Genomic DNA, 21877 nt, shown 5'->3' on the forward strand with positions numbered 1-21877 from the left:
CCTCTGATTTTGATGGCACTTTTGGATAACTACTAGGCTTAAAACATAGCAAATATTCTATATGCGCATCTTTTTCCACATATTTAGTAACATAGCATTTTGCGTCAGTGCGCAGAAGGTGATAAGCAGGCAAAGCCAGCCGCTCCTTCTTTGTGCTTCATTACTTGTGTCTGTCTCCATCTTTCCAATGAGCCTAGATCAGGTCTCCTTTAGTGGTGTTTCTTTGACGTCGTATCAGGTCAAACATGATGTGCAGTGCTGAATGGCTGGCACCATGAGGACATAGAAGCTTTAGCATGTCAGTTTATGAGTAGATTAAATGGCTGATGTGTGACTTTCTCTCCGTCCTTATGCATCTGAGCTCAGTAAAAACATTTAAAGCTGGAGGGTCAGACATCTTTACATTCAAAACTATTAAGGGTGGAGCTTATCCGTATTGCATTTTTATTTTCAAATTCAGCCTCTGGGCCAGTTTAGTACCGGGTCTCAGTACCCATTCTAGAACCCCGGACTGTTGAGCAACCAAAGCTGCACTTAAACAAGAAACGGAAAGAATTCCACTTGCAAAGCTTCAACTAATAGTGTCCTCACTTTGCAAATGCTTCTTAAGTGTTGTTAAAAGGAAAGGTGGTGTAGCATGGTAAAAATGGCAGGCATCAAATTCAAAATGAGTGAATTGTAAAATCAACCCCCCATGTTTATCAGTTTGAACATTAAATATTTTCTTCGTTGTTTATTCATTTAAATATAGTTGGCAAATGATCACCGTATTTTCCGCACCATAAGGCGCAGACTTAATTCTGGGGTCTTTTCTGTACTTAATCCACACATAGGACGCATGCATGCCATGATTTACGGTAAAAAAAAAAAAAAAAAAAAACTCACAGGAGCAAGACAGTGAGTTCAATTGTACTTTATTCTACGATTTAATTGTGTACTGTATTGTACTCACATTGTTAATCGGTATTAATACGCAAATCCATCAAAGTTCATATCTTTGGTTTTCTAATTAAACAGTTGGGCAAGTTTGCCATTAAACATGACGAGGTCCCTCTTGTCATTGTCTCATCGTTGTCACGTAATTTTTCGACAATGAGGCCAGCTTTTCAGAAAGCTTGAGTTTTGCCTCGTAAACCTGTCTCTTTGTCAATGGCATTTTATAGGATCCCAATGCTGTTTATCAATGGTGGCGGAGGTACATACTCTACGTCTTACGTACAGTGCTCTGATTGTTTTTTTGCCCCGACCTACGTAAAATGTAATGTCCTCCGATTGGTTCATCTACATATTAAGCCTGTATATTATCTGTGTGGCGAAGCCACACAAAACAACTTTACAGATTACAGATCACACTTTACAGATTACAGACACAAAAGGCGCACCTTCTTTTTTTTTTAGAAAATTAAAGGCTTTTAAGTGCACCTTATGGTGCGGAAAATAAGGTATATTGTTGTTTTAATTTATGTTTTATATATCCCAACTCCATCGGAATTGAGGGTAGAATTTTTGTAGCATGGGTTGACAGGCTTTTGCACATATAGGAGTTGCTCAATCACCTGCCCTTTTGCCCTGGGTGAAAAGAGTGCCATTTTCTTCAAATTTTAAGCTTCATTTTTCCATCGCAATGTTGTGCCGTTTCCGTCTTGGCTATTTCACCCAACAATGACACATGTACAAGGCAGGGCAAACGTCCTTATTGGTTTGCTGAACAATAGAATAGAATAGAATAGAATAGAATAGAATAGAATAGAATAGAATAGAATAGATCTTTATTTGTATAGCACTTTCACAACGCAATCGCTGTAACAAAGCGCTTTCAGTAACAAATGACACTTTGTAGTGAAGGTAGACTTCCAAAATGGATGCTAGTAGTGCATTCTGGGTAATTCAAAGACCTCAAAACTCTTTATAGGACAGCGGGTGATGAGGGCTCATTGAATATTCACCATGAGCCGTCCGAATGTAACTGATGAGATGACGCAGCCATGCTTCATGGCATCCGCCTCTTTTTGTTACTCCCATCCCCTCCCTTACGTCTTGTCATCCTCTGGCTGACTGGCTGCCTTTGGCACGGTCTTCCTTGGCCTGCTGCTGCTGCCTCTGCCGCCTGCCTGCTTGCTTCACTACCTCGCCATCTTACCCGACGCCCCGTAATGAAAATTTCAGCAGCTTTGCAGTACTTAGGTCATGCGTTTCAGAGTGGGGGAAAGACATGATACATACATGGCATTGTGTGTGTGTGTGTGGGAGGGGGGTACTTGTGTGCCTATTCATGTGGGTGGGGGACTTGTATATCAACTCAGCATTAAACAACAAATGTCATGTCAATCTTGGTAAAGTTTTAGCATGTGTGACAGTTTTTAGGAAAGATTGACAAATTGGATCTGTCCCCGGTATAAACAAACTCAGTCTCCCCACATTGGGCCTCAGTATTCATCTACCATAGAGAGAAATGGATGCGTAGATATCTAGATATCGGACTTCATACCCAGTTATCATTTACTGTTTGCTCCATCCTTAACAATGGGTTGTTTTGATTTACCTTTCAACTTTCAATTTGATGCCTGGTTGCAACAGTGTTGAGGTAGATTAAAGAAATAAAGTCACTCGTTAATAATGTACAAACCGGATTCGGTTGAAGTTGGGAAGTTGTGCAAAATGTAAATAAAAATCAAAATACAACGATTTGAAAATCCTTCTCAACCCATATTTAATTGAAAACACTAAAAAGACAACATATTTAATGTTCAAACTGATAAACTTAAATGTTTTTTGGCAAATAATAATTAACGTAGAATTTCATGGATGCAATACGTCCAGTAGAAGTTGGGAAAGGTGGCAAAAAATACTGAAAAAGCTGAGAAAAGCTCATCAAACACCCATTTGGAACATCCCACATGTGACCAGGCTAATTGGGAAGAGGTAGGTACCATGATTGGGTATAAAAGGAGCCTCCCCGAACATGCTCAGTCATTCACAAGCAAGGATGGTGCGAGGTTCACGACTTTGCCCACAACTGTGTGAGAATATAGTTGAACAGTTTAAGAACATTTCTCAAAGCAAAATTGCAAGGAATTTAGGGATTTCAACATCTACTGTCCATAATATCATCAAAAGGTTCAGAGAATCAGGTGAAATCACTGCATGTAAGCGCCATGGCCGGAAACCAAGACTGAATGACCGTGACCTTCGATCCCTCAGATGGCACTGCCTTAAAAACCGACATGAGTGTGTAAAGGATATCACCAAATGGGCTCAGGAAAACTTCAGAAAACCACTGTCAGTAAATACAATTCGTCACTACATCAGTAAGTGTGGGTTAAAAGTTCTACCATGCAAAGCAAAAGCCGTTTATGAACAACATCCAGAAACGCCGCCGGGTTCCCTGGGCCCGAGCTCATGTAAAATGGACTGATGGACAATGGAAAAGTGTTTTGTGGTCTGATGAGCCCACTTTCCGAATTGTTTTTGGAAACACTGGACGTTGTGTCCTCCAGACCAAAGAGGAAGCGGACCATCTGGACCGTTATCAACGTAAAGTTCAAAAGCCAACATCTGTGATGTGTCAAATCCGCACTTATCCACCGTAAGTGACCCGAACTTCCGTTTAAAGGGTTAAAATCCCCTTCGACCCCGCTGCTGTAACGCAGCCCTCATAGGGAGACGAGAGTTTCCAGGTCGGGGCGAGGAAAGATTCGTCCGAGTCTAACCGCCTCTAAGATATCAATTCGGACAGAATTAATTTATTGTATTTAGGACGCCAATCCCTTTAAAGTCACTCTGAAACCGGTGTAGAGTAACCTCTTGAGGCCCGGAATACAGATGACCGCGCCCTTTTTACCAGCGGCTCCTTCCCCATTTTTGATTTGAAGCATTTGTCAGATAAATTTATGTCTTTGGTAAGACCGAAGGGATTCATTGATTTACTAGAGCGCACTCGCCCTAGCTGAGCTCAAGATAACATACTTTGAATCAGATCTGACAATTCCTGATTTTAAGGATTAAAGCTGTCTTCACTTTAAAAATAATTGAACGGATTTAAAGAATGACTATAATAGGGAAATAAAGAAAATGTAAAGTTCTAATTACTGCATATAAAACCATGTTCAACATAGTTTATACAAAGTAATCGATAACCAAATTAAGGATTAAGAAGAAATTTAATGAATAACCAAGAAAAAGAATTACAAGTCGAAAAAACAACAACACTCACCCGTCTCAGAACAAAAGAGGAAACAAAAGGTTTAAAATCCTATTTGGTTGAACCAGTCGAGTGATCGGCTCTCCTTTGTTCCAAAATCCAAATTCTGTTTAAAAAAGAAGGAAAGGTCTGGCCATGAGGTGCTTAGCCAATGCCGTAACATTGGCGTCTTCCCCTTTCTGCCCGAAGCAGCTGTCTCATCTGCCTTCCTCGAAACTTAAAATTTGACAAAGTCCAATTCGAAGCTTAAACTTTGACAAAGTCTAATTCGAAGACTCTGGAAATTCAACTTAGTAGATTTTGGTTCAGTCTCAAAAAGAATGAAAAATCCATCTTCGTCTAAACGGCGTTCTTTACACCGGGCAGCGTCACAGCCATCTCCCTGACTAGGAAGAACCGCCTCGCTCTGTGTCAGGACAACATATTTATAGGCTTCTGGCATTACCTCATCGGAATATGTAGGTGAAAGGTCAGAATCCCTGCACCTGGTCATAAGAATATCTAGGTGAAAGGTCAGAATCCCAGGACCAGGTCATAGGAATATCTAGGTGAAAGGTCGGAATCCCTGCACCAGGTCAGAAAAATATCGAGGTGAATATCTGGTCGATTCCAATAGTGTTACAAACAACCTCTTTTGTCTCCCCACAACTTAATACATTCATGTATCTATGGAACAACAATGTTAAATACAGGTTGGATAAAACATTGCAACATTAAAATCATATATCTTGTCCAGTAAAGATCAATTTTCACACATAATCATACTTAGCCATAATAATGGGTTCTTCTAACTTTAACATTTATATTTAAGCTGCTACATCTTGAAATTATGGCATAGCAAACTCATATTTCCAAATTGTGCGTTGGTATGTGTTTGAACAGGTCGTGTCCTCCCAATTGCTAACAATTTAATTTATTAGATTTGTTAGTTTCCATCAGGTCACTCCTATGTCAAGCTTTAACACCATCTCCTGGTGAAATTTTGGAACTACTACATGTTTTGGGATAGCCAATGTGCCTGGGCCAAATTCGATACCCAATTTTACACCATCTTGTACCACCATGCCACTTGACAGATGGTATGGGGGTGCATTAGTTCCCATGGCATAGGTGACTTACATTTCTGTGAAGGCAACATAAATGCTGAAAAGTACATACAGATTTTGGAGCAACATATGCTTCCGTCCAAGCGACAACTTTTTCATGGACGCCGCTGCTTATTTCAGCAAGATAATGCCAAGCCACATTCTGCATGTGTTACAACAACGTGGCTTTGAAGTAAAAGAGTCCAGGTTCTCCCCTGTTGAACAACTGAAGTGATTCATCAAGCAAGAATGGGAAAGAATTCCACATGAGAAGCTAAGAGAATTAGTCTCCTCTATTCCAAAACGTGTATTCAGTGTTATTAAAATGAAAGGTGACGTCACGAAGTGGTAAACATGCCCTTTCCCAACTTCTATTGCACGTCTTGGAGCCATGAAATTCCAAGTTAATTATTATTTGAAAAATAAAATAAAGTTTATGAGTTTGAGCATTAATATGTTGCCTTTGTAGTGTATTCAATTGAATATAGGTTGAAAAGGATTTTCAAATCATTGTATTTAGTTTTTATTTACGTTTTACACAATTTCCCAACTTCAACCGAATCCGGTTTGTAGTTAAGAGTAATGATAATGTCCTGTCTAGAATGAAGTACTCTGATATGTTACGTGTCTGTGTGCTTTTGAATGGGAAGACAGAAATAAAAAGAGTAAATGATAAACAGGCTTGGGGAGTAACCGAATATATGTAAAGCAGTATTCAGAATACAAAAAAACCCAACAACTGTATTCCAGTAACAGAAAAAACACGTAATCAAATTACAGGTACATTTATTAAAAACGGGGATTATTTGCCATTTTTCACGTGGACAGACTGATGCTGTTGTTTACTTCAGCCCTCAGCGCAACTAGGGACTCAGTGGGGCACCGTGACTCCAGTCAACCGATGTGGCGTTGCTGAGCGCAAACTGGCCATGTCGTGTCTTCCACATGTAGATTAAAGGAGGAAGAGTTGACTGCCATTAACTGTTTGGAATGCACTCACTGAAGGACCAATTTATCTTAAATAACATTTCGCCCCAAAACGTTTGAGCTGTCAGAGTTGTGCAATGACAGAGTTACGCTGCTAGCCTGCTGCACCCAAGTAAATATCACCTTGCTTTACAAATCACTCACAAATTTACTATTTCAAACCATATTACCTATAAAAACAGCTAAACTTGTTACGGGCAAAAAAAAGTGGTATATCGTGTATTGTCAATCTTTAAAAGGGAAAAAGGTGACGGCTTTCTCCCGTTCAATGGAGACAACACTGCTTCCAGTGGATGGAAGCACATGTGAATATCTGAGACTCCGTGTGTGTCTGTGCGCGCGTGTGTGTGTGTGCGTGCGTGTGTACGTGTGAAAATGACGTGATGGTTCTGTCAAAAATAAATGCATGAGTCCACTGATCCACAAACGCATATTTGACATTTCACACACAGAAATGAATGCTTACAAATGATAAATGCACACACAACAAAAAAAAACATGCGAAAATTATAAATGTATTTGTGGATTGGAAAAACAGAATACGTTTTTTGTGCATCCGAAACTGTAAAAATTTAAGTGTGGATACAAAACACAAGTATAAATTGCGGATGTAGTATTTGTGTGAATAAGTTTGACACAAATCTCTCCCCATAAGGTTGAGTAGAGAAGCAGACGGAGATGGAGTTGGGTGCAGAGTTCGGGGGTGGGGGAGAGAGACAGACAGACAGACAGAGAGTAAGTACAATAGAGGAATTGGTGAAGAGAAAAGGATGTGTAGAACATTTATTGCATCAGCGATAAGAACGCTACGGTAGCAGAATTAAAGGTGGCCATTATTAGCTTTACCTCTGCAACCATTTGCTCAAAGGCGAATGTGAAAATGGACTTTAGTAGCATTGTTATTGCCTGCAGCAAGGAAAGCAGGCGCCAATATGTGCGGTGAGATAGAAGTGAAGCGGAACAAATCAGACCGTACGTGTAAAAAAATTGGCTGCATCAAATTTGCTTACATGATCAACATTTGTCACACAAAAACACCACACTTGCACATGCTAGGTGCATATTACTAAATCATTCACAAGTGACTGAAACTGAAGTACATTTTGGGAGTTTACAATGGACTTGTAATTCGGGAGAGGAAGTTGTTATTGGCGTGATCTAAATGTCTGTCAAATGCATATCAGCAATGGTCACGTAACCACTCTGAAGCTGCTTGGCTGCTCCATATTTAGCCTTGAAATGCTGATGTCTTTGCATGGTATTGGCAGGGAGTGCACACACATGTCATGTGACACACACGCACACACGCGCACTTTGCTAGGGGCTTAATGTAGCAAGGGAGACTTCACTAAAGCACACTCAGCCATATAACTTGTACAAATGCAGTATCTCATTAAACTTTGATGCCTTTCGCTGTTTTATTTAAACACTTATGAGGTTATCCACAGGAAGAGGCTTGCCACCTTCTTTTGGTTTCTCAAAAACCTGGCAAGATTGATTGCTAAGCAGGATACACACAAACCACTCCCCCCCACATTTTCATATTTTGTGTACTGTATTTTTCGGACTATAAGTCGTGTTTTTTTCATAGTTTGGGTGGGGGGGCGACTTATACTGAGAGTGACATATGTGAATTTTTTCACAAATTTACAAAATTTAAAAAAAAAAAGTGAAACCGCGATAAACGAACCGCGATGTAGCAAGGGATTACTGTAATCTGAACTGCAACTGCGGCGCGCGCTTATGCGGTGGTGTTTTACATAAAGGACAAAGGATTCGAGCACGGGAGTCAATGACTTGTGTGACAGAGATTGTTTGATAAAATTGTTGTTTATAATTATACGGGCCTGTGGAATATTTTGAAGTGCAACCGCCATCAGCAGCGCGCATCTGGCATTGTTGACGTAAAGGACGATCGATGGATTTAATGATTTGAAGTGACACAGATGGTTTGATAATATTATTGCTTATATAATAGTTATTTGATATATAATTCATATATTGTTATATGGGCCTGTGGAATAATTTTAAGTGCAACCGCTGTCAGTGGCGCGCGCCCGGCATTATTGACATAAAGGACAATCGATGGATTTAATGATTTGGAGTGACAAGTCAAGTCAAGTCAAGTCAAGTTTATTTGTATAGCCCTAAATCACAAACAGTCTCAAAGGGCTTCACATAGCCAAAAATTGACAATTATTCTCAAATAATCATTGTGACACAAATGGTTTGATAAAGGTGTTATTTATGTTATAGTTATTTAGATAACTGTCAATGTTACGTCAGGCCCGTTCTCAGCTCTTCGTTTGTGTTTATGTCACGTTAGCATACCGTATCGTTTAGCCTGTTTTTGCTCGTTCATGTCTGTTCTTGGTGTTGGATTTTGTCGAATAACTTTCCCCCAAAATGCGATTTATACTCCAGAGCGACTTATATATGTTTTTTTTCACTTTATTGTGCATTTTATGGCTAATGTAACGTATATTCCGGAGCGACTTTTAGTCCAAAAAATACAGTATATATATATATATATATATATATATAAAGTCTGTATATATATATATATATATATGTATATATATATACAAATAAAGTCATATATATATATATGACTTTATTTGTGTGGCACTTTTGTCAACATCGTTTGCCGTAACATAACTAATTTTAATATGGAACCCGGTGTAACACTTAACAGTTTTTTGGTGGTGTGTGTGCCTCGAGATTTTTCCCAATGAAAAGGTGTGCAGTGGATGAAAAAAGATTTGGAAACACAGCTTTTTGTACCTGCTCTTTAAACTAAATGTACTGTTTAGTCATACATATTTTGTCTCTCTCTGTTCTTCTCTCCACAGACATTTATAGTGCTAAATAGGGGGAAGACAATCTTCCGTTTCAGTGCCACACCTGCCTTGTACTTCATAAGTCCTTTTAATCCGGTTAGGCAAATAGCTATTAAAATTTTGATACATTCATATCCTTTTCACGTGCTGTCTTAAATACAAAAGCTTGCCTGATTGTGTGTATCATTTATGATGATTTGCCCTATGTGGTAATGGATGTTGAGGAACAGACATTAAGACGCTCAAGTAAAGAGGACTGAATAATGGACAGCTTTTGGGTAATCTTCCAGTAGGGACATGCAAGTCATATTGCCGATTTCAGGTTGATCTGCGTTTTTATCGTATTGCAGAGCTTATAGTCATCATGTGAGAGACTAACATCCATTGCGATTACTAGAATCAGTTGACATGACAGGTCACTAAATTTCCAAGTCTGTTTCTCACATTTTTGACAATATTACAAATTTTTCAAATGTGACAGAGTCCACACATGATGAGACATAGAGATGGGGAATGATAAGAATTTAGGATCTGCCTCTAGACTTTTCTACAGCTTTTACATTTCATGATCAATTTACTGGTAATACATGTAAAGATAAAATTGGATGAGAGAATTTTCATATCCTACATGAAACTTGAAACAATTTAACACGACTTGAGGTGCATCTATTATTCAGTCCAGCTAATCAATGTATGATTTTGAATGTATTTTGTGTTGGGATTAGTTGGGGAATAAGCCTTTGAATGACTCAACAAAATATAAATAATAACACAATGATAAGGTTTGAAATTTTATGTTTGAAAATGCTTCCTTCAATTTGTTTTTACCCCTTAACCTACTGCTCACTCTTTTCAGCATGATCATTATGTGTACTATTTTGACCAACTGTATATTCATGACCTTCAGTGATCCTCCTGAGTGGTCAAAACAAGTAGAGTAAGTACAGCTTTCATTATTCTCTCTTAAAATGGTAATATTCCACATTTATGCTTCTAGTGTAGTGCTACTGTATACTTTACAAGTTGTATCTTAGCTACACTGACACTTTGATTATCATTGATGCCAATACCCTTGTGTTTCAGGTACACATTCACAGGAATTTATACATTTGAGTCTCTTGTAAAAATCACGGCACGAGGATTCTGTATAGATGGCTTTACATTCCTTCGAGACCCATGGAACTGGCTGGACTTCATGGTCATCTCCATGGCGTAAGTATTTCCTTACTCTAGGCGATTGTATAATAGTTTGATTGAAAGAAGCCTACATGATGCAGTCCGTGGTGTTGAGAAGTGTGGATGGAAAAAAGTTCGCTGTATCCTACCTGGATACAGTCATATGCAAAGGTTTGGGCACCCCTGATCATTTTCATGATTTTCCTTTATAAATCATTGATTGTTTGGATCAGCAATTTCAGTTAAATATATCACATAGCAGACAAACAGGGATATTTGAGAAATGAAATGAAGTTCATAGGATTTACAGAAAGTGTGCAATCGTTACTTGAACAAAAGTAGGCAAAAGTGTCAACAGCCTGTCGCTGAAGCAACTCCTCTGCCCAGTGACGGTGCTGTACAGTGGATGGACGGGGTTGTCTGTGATGGACAGCAGCCTGGTCAACACCCGATGTTCTGCCACAAACACCAGATCAGGTAGCTCTGTGCCCACAACAGAAGCTGCCTTCCTCATTAGTGTTTACCAGGCGGGAGGCATCCCTCTTCTTGACGCTGACCCCTCAGCATGCCACCGCAAAGAAGAGAGCGTTCGCCACAATAGAACGATAAAATCACCTTGCGACATTGTTCTTTCTTGCACAAAGCGTCCACACAGACCAGTCAAGTTTGTCGTCCAGCGACACTACAAGATATTTACAGGTCTGCACTATCTCCACACAGTCTCCATTGATAGTCACTGGCTCAGGACGAGGTCTGGGCCTCCAGAAATCCACTACCATTTCCCTGGACTTGGCGGTGTTTAGGTGCAGGTGGTTGGAGTCACACCAACTCGCGAAGCGGCGGACTAGGCTTCTGTACTCCTCCTTCTCCCCCCCTTCCATCCCTAATACAGCCAAAAATTGCAGTGTCATCTGCACATAGTAGCAGAACTGAAAGTTGTACTGGAAGTGATTTCCATTTTGTTTTCTACGTTCAGACTAAAGTTCCTTTTGACAGCAATTATGTTGTTAACTGCTATTTGAATATAGCCTCACTTCCCCAATCACCACTTCCCATTGGAGACAACAGCCTCTGAGCAAAGTCCGCCCCTCATGAATGTGTGCAAGCAGAATCTGCCATTATGGACAATTCATAATGACTGCTTTCTATAATTATTCAGAGGGATTGTAAGATACAATCCTCATATTTATGAAGGAAATATGAAAACCTTCACCATACATGTCACCATACTGTCTGCGCCTCGATCAAAATCACGTTACTCCACCAGTGACACAACTTATATCTTCTTCTAGCTGTTCTAAAATCTGGTGTACTTTTGGTCACCAGCGTGCCAGAGACATGCAATAGAACACTCCTGAATGCCTGTTGAGGTGTAGTGCAGGTTACCAAATTCACAAACACTCTAAACTAGACTTGCCTCGGTACAAAAATGAAGATACGCCCACACAGGGATGCCTTTGCCTTAGTTTTTTCTGTCTCGGGTTTTTTCAATCTCTCTTTATTTTGCTTTTGTTTGCTAGTCGCATGCCTATTTGATGGCAAGCGAGGGATTTTTATTGATTGATTTTTTTTTGAGGTGGTTATTTTACCATAGTTTCAGCAAAGCTTCTATGAAGTCTTTGGTCTTCGGTAAGCGTAACTATTAATGTGCCCAGAATTATATGAGCTCTGATTGACACCTCGTCAGTTGTGAGGTTACGCCTTGTGTCTCTAGTTGGTTGTTTTTCTTCGGGGGCAGTGTTTGTTGAAAAATCAAATTAGAGGTACAATGGGGCCAGAGAACACAGAGGGCTGTCTGTTTTCACTGATCATTTCCCTAATGTACAGTGGTACCTCTACTTACAAATGCCTATAATTACGAACTTTGTGATTTTTTTACATTTATTTACGAACCAAATTTCGACTTCCGACCGGTCCCCCTCCCACCTGTCTCCTTTGCTCGGCCATTCCCTGATGTGTGTGTGTGTGTTTATATGTATATATGTATGTATATATATATCGGCCTACCAAGCATGACGTGTGTGTATGTGTGCGTGTGTGTGTGTGCGTACTTGTATGTATATATATATATATATATATATATATATATATATATATATATATATATATATATATATATACATACACAGACGCACACACACACACACACACACAAACAAACACACACACAATTTAATTGTGGGTAAAATATGTGCTTGGCTGGCCTGCAGTAAAACACTAGTTATTGACAGCGGTTTAAAGCCAATATTTGTTGATGTACTGCATTTCTTGATGTAGTCCATGTAAATTAATAGGAAGCCTCTTATATGGGGTGCAACAGTGGATCACTGGTTAGCACCTCACAGTGCAGAGGTGGTGGATTTTATTCCGCCTGCGGCCTTCCTGTGTGAAATTTGCATTTCTTACTGTGATTGCATGGGTTTTCTCCGGTTTCCTCCCACATTTTAAAAACATGCGTGGTAGGCTAATTGAGCACACCAAACTGCCCGTAAGTGTGAGTGTGAATGGTTGTTTTTCTATGTGTGCCCTGTTATTGACTGGATGGATGGATGGATGGATGGATGGATGGATGGATGGATGGATGGATGGATGGATGGATGGATGGATGGATGGGCCTCTTATATCTTATGCTTCCAACATCAGAATTAGATACTATGGCTATGTGCTCCTAATTGTAACTTTTGCACAGGTCTATTGAGTTTTGCTCTTGAATAAATGACTGAAATAGTAAAAGGAAAAGGAACACTAGTTTTGGGCAAATTACTTCCAAAATGTAATTATTTACAATTACTAGTTACCTCTCCAAAAGGTAATTGAATTAGGAATTGAATTACTCCATAAATGTAATTAGTCACTAGGGAAAGTAATTACTTTTAAAAAAACGTTCAATGATGTAAAATAATTCTGATTTTTGTAGCAGTTGTCAATACAGTTGCATAAAGTAGAACAGCATAGACAAGTACTTCATTTTACTTAATATTTATTGAACGACAATGTAAAATAAGCATAAAATAAATAATGAATTGTCACACAACTTCCGGCTGGACGAGCACACTGTATACTTTTCCATTTTTTTTACGGCAAAAAAGATTACCACACGGAGTGGCCAACAATTCGCTGTATTGTCAACCGATGGTCCGTGGCCCTTTAGTAGTTGCAGGTGGTCAGCAAAATTGGATATGGAAAATAATAGTAACACTTTTAAAAATAAAATTGATTCTATATTTAGACTTGATTTATTTTTCAGCAAATTTTTTGAATCATTTATCCATCCAAATTATGTCAAATGTAGCTGAGATTCCCAAAATAAACATACAGATGCAAATAAATAACCTGGTGAGGTCTATCCTCCTTTGGTGTAAAATAAAATAAAATAATATTAATAACAATAATAATATATTGTGGTCCCCGAGTTGCTTCTTGGTAATAATGGTGGTCCCTTGGACAAAACCAGTTGAAAGCTACTGCGCTATATGGTAATGTAAACAATGTTGCATCTTCGTACAGTCCAACAGCTGAAAAATGAGCAAATAAAAAAGTAAAACATACCAGGTATGCCAAATTCCTCACTCAAAGCCCCCTAGCTTGGTCCCATTTTGTTTTATCCCAGTATAGGTAAAAAGAAGTACGTATTGTACAGCGAGGAATGAGCACGGACGATGAACATGGTTTTGTTTTTGGCCCGCCATTGCGCAGAATGTCATGTGACACATTCCTTGAAGCTGATCGGCTGGCATGAGGCGTAGCGAGTCAAGTTCGTCCGTAGAGTGGTAGAAGTGTTTTAGTGTGGCGCATCGAGCATCCTAAGCAGCATACCGTATTGGCCCGAATATAAAACGACCCCCTCTCATTCAAGACTCAAGTTTGAAAAAATACTTTTAGAACACCAAATTTAATTTTTATACAGAAAATAATTACAATATATCTGACGCAAATGATTATAACAATATATTCGAGAGAAAAAGCATGTTATTTTGCCTCATTGAAATCATGCAAAAACTGTCTATCACATCTTAATATCTGAACATTTAAATATGTAAACTAAAGTGCTTCTAGTTTTTGAAATGTAAATAAACCTCTTAATTTTCTGTTATCTCTTCTCTTATTTTCTTCTCTTTTCTTTCTTACCTTTATTTTTTATTTTTCTTCTTTGTGCTACTGCTATTTTTATTTTTATTCTTCGTGACAGGGGTTCACTTTGGCCTGGGGAGTTAAGTTCAGCATTCGCTTTAAAGATATCTGGCGCCATCTAGCGTTGTGAATGGGTATAATGTCTAGACCCCGAATGTAAGATGACCCCACTTTTATAGTCTTATTTCAATGCAAAAATCACCGTCTTATATTTGGGCCAATACGGTAAGTTGGTACTACATTTCACTGTTAGTAACTGTAGCTGCGTTATAACAATTAACATAGACATAACATAACATTGACTGTAAATCCCCTTCTGACAGCGTTAGTCCCAACACTCAGGAACAGTGTTTAAAGCGATGTTTGCTTTTGCTCAGTCATCTGTATGTCTTAGCTTCAAACCTTCAAAGACATGCTGCTAAAATTTCCTCATTTAAGAGTTAGGTAATATTTCTTCAGAGTGGAAACGTCTCATTGAGGTGGATGTTAGCGAAAGGTCAATTGGAGGCATGTCTGGTGTGGTACATTATGGTTGATTGTGCATTTTGTATTCTCTCTGTATGAGTTTAGAGTGGTGCCTTGACTTCCGAGTTTAATTTGTTCCATGACCATGCTCGTAACTGAAAATGCTGTAATTCAAATCATCTTTTCCCATTGAAATGAATGGGAATGCCGTTTATCCGCTCCTGTGACTTAAAAAATATAAACTTAATGAGGAGACACAGAAGAAGATCATAGTTACTAAGGAATGATGACACTCATTTTTCACAAAGGGTTAAGAATACATATGTATGTATATGCCGGTGAGTATTGTTTTATGTTTTTTCTGTATGCATTCCTCCTGATTGTGTTAAAAATTTTCTTGTATTTCGAATAACTCGTAAGTGGAAGTACCACTGCATTGCTGTTGATCCTATCACCTGTACAGTTTCCCTGTGCTCATGTGTGCACATGAAAATAATCCGCTGTTGTAACTGTGGTTTGATCCTGCAGGTATATAACAGAGTTTGTAAACCTAGGCAATGTCTCAGCTCTGCGCACATTCAGAGTGTTGAGGGCATTGAAAACAATTTCTGTCATTCCAGGTAAGACAGGATTGGGCAGGGTGGTGCCTGGGGGGGGGGTGAATGGGCGGGGTCAGTGTTAGGTGTGTGTGTCCTCCTTTCTTTCCCTTCCACCCTTCTCCTCCATGGACAGGGTCTGTGAGTGGCGTCGTTCTTCCTCCTGGTGCGCTGGTGTTGTGCTCTTGCCGTGTTTGGTTTTGGTCATCGTGTGTGTTCTGTGTGTGATCCTTCCCCTGTTCCAGATATATAACAGAGTTTGTGGACCTGGGCAATGTATCTGCGCTGAGAACGTTCAGAGTTCTCCGAGCATTGAAAACTATCTCGGTCATTCCAGGTGAGACACCGTTTAAACACTAAGGCTGATCCCCCCACCCATTCTTTTCTACTCACAATGATTATGGTTATGATTTTCAAGCAGCAGCAAACCAATTGGAGAGAGACATTTTTTAGTTCTTTTTATTCTCCAAAATTATCAAAAATGGTACTAATACATTTTTGATAGGCTTTGCAGTCTCCTCTAGGGCCTTCCAATGTGTCTGCACTCTTCCCCTGCCCCAATAGCACTCTCATTATGAGGCTGGTTTTCACTGCACCTGTGACCCACCCTCCACCAACCCCACCTCCACCCCTGCTTAATAAGCAGATGCCTTTTCTTTAACTCTTAACACTGTTGTTGCGTGCTTAGCTTTTTTCCAAAAATCAGTTAGTCTATCTGAATAATAATGACGGTGTCTCTCAAATTGACCCAAAAAAGTACAATTTCAATAAGTCACTCAGTAATATTGTTGCACATGAAAACTAAAAAGGATCATCATCTCCCCACATAAGCCCAAGTTCTTAATGTATGAAGACTGCCAAGCCTAGTTTGTCAACATATCTTATGCTGCATGATGCTTCTCAGTCACTTGCTTTTCTAATCTTAATCTACTGAGAGCTTGGCTGACAAAAGGCACTGACAGTTTAATTTTTCCTCCCTTTTGTTTGGTTTTTAGTTTCTTGATTGATTCCCCTCCCCCTGGTCTATGCAACCCAGAAAGAAAAATAATCAGTGCGCTCAGTTGTACAGGGTTGCAGATACAATGCATGAACAACATTTTGATATTCATCAGTAACTCTGAGCCAAAATCTTATGTCAGTCAATGGACGTTGTTGAGCAGATGTCATGCGTCCTCTGGACAGCCTCATTTATGCAAGAGTGCTTTTGTTTTCTTCAATTTATATATATAAATATATATATATATATATATATATTTATATATATATATATATATATATATATATATATATATATATATATATATATATATATATATATATATATTTATATATATTAGTTGTCTGTAACGTAACTACAAATAGGCCAGATTGTACAATGCAATTCATTTTTTTAATCGTCTCATGAAGTAATACATTAGGGTAAATAGGATCCCTGTTGATTGTGTACATTAAGTGTGTATCGTTTATAGTAGTTTATTGATTTTGGTAAAAGAAAGCATACACAAAGAAAACCCACGATATCAAAGTTGTACAATATTGTGCCAACCAGTGTGCCGCGGCACACCGGTGTGCCGTGAGAGATGTTCCGTGGGAAATTGTCCAACATTAAATACCGAGCGAATTGTAAACAGGATTACCAAACCACAGGTCAGTTTCCGCAAGGCTAATCGTGCATGCGTGGCAAATCGGAGAATTTTGAGATTTCATGTTGTGGCATCGGCACATACTCAATTTATGTGTGTGTTGCTGTTAGTGTTGGCTCGTGAGTGAACGATTCGTTCAAAAAAGGTTGGGAAACACTGCACTAAAGTAAGTATTTGGTCCCCAGGTTTAACTCATACGTATGCAGTAAGTTTAGTACTTGATGGAGAAACACTTGTTGGCAAACTACATTCTTGTAGTTGTTTCACCAAGTTTGCACATTAGGAATTTTAACTCTTGGTTTCTGCTTGAAAATTGCAAGCTTGCCTTTAGTTCTATTATATTGGATTGAGGATTAGAGTCTGGGCCACTCTATGACACTATGCTCGTTAAGTCAACAAATTCGTTGCCCTGGCAATATGTCTCGGCTCATCAAAATTCTGGATCTTGATCTTGAGCTCGCTAAGGAAAGGATGATTTTATCCGAGATTTGACAGTTCATGGCTGCTTTCATTGGCCACTCAATGCGGTGAAGTTGTGTTCCTGTAAGCATAATGTTTCCAGCTCTTTGATATTCATTTACGTATATCAACCATTAAAACTGTTGATGTTTTTGTCCCAATTGTGTATGGATCAATTAGAATTAGTGAATCACTTAAGTCAGGAGCCAATCCAAGTTGTTGAATTTTAAAGTATGAATTATTCAGTACCTAGTAATTAGCACAATTCAGAACACTCCAAACATTTTTTCATCATATCCAAACTTCAGAGAAAAAAATTACAAGCAGTGTTACTTTTTGAATCAATGTGCCTCGGCATTTGCTATTGCGGTGCATTCTGGGACTCGGATGTAACTGCGGTGAGTGCAGTATACATTATACAGGGTGTCCATAAAGTCTCTTTACAACGTTAAGCGTTTTTTTGTTTTTTGTTTTTTTTACAAGCATGTGATAAGATATCAGAACCACATTTATTGTATTGTAATTAGTCCATCCATCCATCCTCTTCCGCTTATCCGGGGTCGGGTCGCAGGGGCAGCAGCTTTAGGAGGGACTCCCAGACTTCCCTCTCCCCAGCCACTTCATCCAGCTCATCCCGGGGGATCCCAAGGCATTCCCAGGCCAGCCGAGAGACATAGTCTTTCCAGCGCGTCCTGGGTCGTCCGCGAGGTCTCCTACCGGTGGGACATGCCCGGAACACCTCCCCAGAAAGGCGTCCAGGAGGCATCCTGATGAGATGCCCGAGCCACCTCATCTGGCTCCTCTCAACGTGAAGGAGCAGCGGCTCTACTCCGAGTCCTTCCCGGATGACCAAGCTTCTCACCTTATCTCTAAGGGAGAGCCCGGACACCCTGCGGAGGAAACTTATTTCGGCCGTTTGTACCCAGGATCTCATTCTTTTGGTAACGACCCATAGCTCATGACCATAGGCGAGGGTAGGAGCGTAGATCGACCGGTAAATTGAGAGCTTTGCCTTTTGGCTCAGCTCTCTCTTCACCACGACGGACCGGTACAGAGTCCGCATTACTGCCGACGCTGCACCGATCTGCCTGTCGATCTCGCGCTCCGTCCTGCCCTCGCTCGTGACCCCAAGATACTTGAACTCCTGCACTTGGGGCAGGATCTCATCCCCGATCCGGAGAGGGCATTCCACCCTTTTCCGACCGAGGACCATGGCCTCGGATTTGGAGGTGCTGACCCTCATCCTGACCACTTCACACTCGGCTGTGAACTGGCCCAGTGAGAGCTGGAGATCACGGCCTGAAGAAGCCAACAGCACCATGTCGTCTGCAAAAAGCAGAGACGCAATGCTGAGGTCCCCAAACCGGACACCCTGTGCCTAGAAATTCTGCCCATAAAAGTTGTGAACAGAATCGGTGACAAAAGGCAGCCTTGGTGGAGTCCAACCCTCACTGGGAACGAATCCGACTTACTGCCGGAAATGTGGACCAAACTCTGGCATCAGTGATACAGGGATCGAACCGCCCTTATCAGTTAGCTCGGCACCCCGTACTCCCGAAGCACCCTCCACAGAACTTCCCGAGGGACACAGTCGAATGACTTCTCCAAGTCCACAAAACACATGGACTGGTTGAGCGAACTCCCATGCCCCCTCGAGGATCCTGCTGAGGGTGTAGAGCTGGTCCACTGTTCCACAGCCAGGACGAAAGCCACACTGCTCCTACTGAATCCGAGGTTTGACCTCCCGACGGACCCTCCTCTCCAGCACCCCTGAATAGACCTTACCAGGGAGGCTGAGGAGTGTGATTCCCCTATAGTTGGAACACACCCTCCGGTCCCTCTTCTTAAAGAGGGGAACCACCACCCCAGTCTGCCAATCCAGAGGCACTGTCCCCGATGTCCACGCAATGCTGCGGAGGCGTGTCAGCCATGACAGCCCCACAACATCCAGCGCCTTTAAAAACTCCGGGCGGAGCTCATCCACCCCCGGGGCCTTGCCCCCTAGGAGTTTTTTAACTACTTTAGTGACTTCGACCCCAGAAATTGGAGAGTCCACCGCAGAGTCTCCAGGCGTGTTTTGGACACTCGGGTGAAGAGAGGGGCGGAGCTGTCAACTGATCACCACCCGGTGGTGGGTTGGCTCCGATGGTGGAGGAAGATGCCGGTCCGACCTGGCAGGCCCAAACGTATTGTGAGGGTCTGCTGGGAGCTTCAACTCCCACTTCCAGCAGAGCTTTTCCCACATATTGTAATTAGTGTTTTATATTAAAGTTCATCATCATCAGGTTGAAATGGTGTGTTTCTGGCTCTTGAAAGAGATATTGCAAAATTGATGACAAGATGCTACAGGGAACATGGCAAGCTATCAAGTACCGTCTTAGCCTGTATTTAAATGATGAATGATAAAGGACAAACATTTTTGACTGGTGACGTAGGTAGCAAAATGCATGTTCACGCCAGAGTTCGTTCAATCTCGCAAATCTTCAAAAAACATTAGCCAAATCTTTGGTAGTTGTCAGTCGATTGTTTTAGTGATTTTTCCTGTTGCAAGCGAAAGTACAGCCAAACGTCTGGCAAATATTTTCAATTCTGAACAAATCCTGCTAAACCTTGACAAAAACGCAACATTTGGTCCCTTTGAAAACTCTCGCAATTGTTGGCCCCTCGGTGGGATAGGGATGTAAATGGTGCTCATATACAAGTGTTTTAAAGGAGCTAGGAAAAAAAACTTTGACAATCACAATAAAAAAAATTTGGTTAAGATATCTCATGAACTGTCTTTGTACTAAATTCTTAAAATTGTAAAGAGTCTTTATGGACACCCGGCATTACTAAAACTGAAGTATAGACACAAATGCTGCACTTCAAATATAAGAGCATCACTGTATAGGTATCTCATTTTTAGGAAATAATGTTAGAAAATACTATTCACTTGCATTTATCAACCACTAAAGTTGTTCTCTGTACAGTACACCCATTAATTATAATACAGTCAAACCTCGGTTTTCGACCACAATCCGTTCTAGAAGGCGGTTCGAGAAGTGAATTGTTCGAATTCCGAATCTATTTCTCCCATTACAAATAACGGAAAAAAATGTAATCCGTTCCAAGACTAAAACAACGCCTTTTTCAAGCATTTTTTCATTTTGTCCGATCGCGCAACTGTAGCCCACCGCTGAACGCGCAACCGTAGTTCGTTGCCGACCGTGCAACTGCACCGCACTGGTCGCATTATTGTGACAGAGCCGTCGCTGAAATTTAGAAAACATTTTTAAAGTCCTGATGTACTTTCCAAAATTTAAGTGGACCTCAGTGCGCAGGGAGCTTAATTTGGTCCGATCACGCAACCGCAGCGCGCCGGGCGCTCACTGTCGCATTGCTTTAAGAGCGTCTTTGTGTTTTAGGATGGCTTTACTGCTCCCACTTGCTTTCTTTGGAGGCATGATTAGGGGTTAATACAATCCTCAAAGTAAAGAAAATACAATAACGAACGTAGTCAGTCAGCATCCGGGCCGCACGGTCGGGTTTTCTCGGGTTCTTTCGGCTCATCTCGCCAGATTCGACCTTCGAATTTTGTTCAACAACCGAAGCAAAAAAAATCTCGAATTTTTCGTTCAAATTCCGATTTGTTCGAGAACCGGGACGTTCGAAAACCGAGGTTTGACTGTAATTCAATCCTTAAATCAGTCTCAAGCCCAATTCAAAAGTTTCACTCTAAGGACACAGTAAAGTTTTTAGTCAAATTCTCCCTCGTTTCATTTTTTGGGAACTGTTTAACAGTTTCAATTTTTCTACTCAGGCTAAAAGTGGGACAACAACAACCTGCCCAAAACAAACAAACAAACAAACAAACAAACAAACAAACAAACAAACAAACAAACAAACAAACAAACTCTTGCAAGTATATTTTCTGACTGAGTAAATTAGATAAATTAAAACTTCTCCTTTAATAACATGATTAACCTACAAAAACCTAACTCCAGACTATGTGAAGCCATTGACTATACCTTAATATAAGAGGTATAGAGGTAATATAAGAGGTGAAGCCAGTGCTAACGCATGAAAAGAGGGTCATCCTGCTTCCATATCTAACTTCCTTCCTGCTGGCCCAGTGTAAATGTTGGCTGCAGAGGATGCCAAGGTAATGTGACATTGTCATCAGTGTGGACGAGAGAGACTGCAGGGTGGCACAAAGATGACATACTGACACCTACACCAGGCGGTCAAGCAAAGTTGCCACATGCCATGGCGGTGGCATTGAATTGCTACCTGTTCAGCCTTGGAGTTTAAATGA

General features: G+C 40.4%; 1 protein-coding gene across 8 annotated transcripts in view; it reads left to right on the forward strand.

Annotated features, from left to right (window-relative positions):
* The window catches only part of scn8aa (sodium channel, voltage gated, type VIII, alpha subunit a), a 131499-nt gene that overhangs the window by 30442 nt on the left and 79180 nt on the right, over window positions 1-21877 (forward strand). For 4 of the 8 annotated variants that reach the window (XM_088368783.1, XM_088368778.1, XM_088368782.1 and 1 more), the window contains exons 3-6: window positions 9126-9243; window positions 9960-10050; window positions 10197-10325; window positions 15727-15818. In XM_088368783.1, coding sequence (XP_088224909.1) covers window positions 9126-9243; window positions 9960-10050; window positions 10197-10325; window positions 15727-15818 — 430 coding nt within the window. Of the gene's footprint in view, window positions 1-9125; window positions 9244-9959; window positions 10051-10196; window positions 10326-15413; window positions 15506-15726; window positions 15819-21877 lie in introns of those variants that run through there. The other 4 variants (XM_088368779.1, XM_088368787.1, XM_088368784.1 and 1 more) reach the window with 3 other exon arrangements.

The sequence above is a fragment of the Syngnathus floridae genome, chromosome 2, assembly GCF_059516105.1.
Source record: "Syngnathus floridae isolate MCC-2025c chromosome 2, RoL_Sflo_1.0, whole genome shotgun sequence".
In the NCBI taxonomy this organism is placed as follows: Eukaryota; Metazoa; Chordata; class Actinopteri; order Syngnathiformes; family Syngnathidae; genus Syngnathus; species Syngnathus floridae.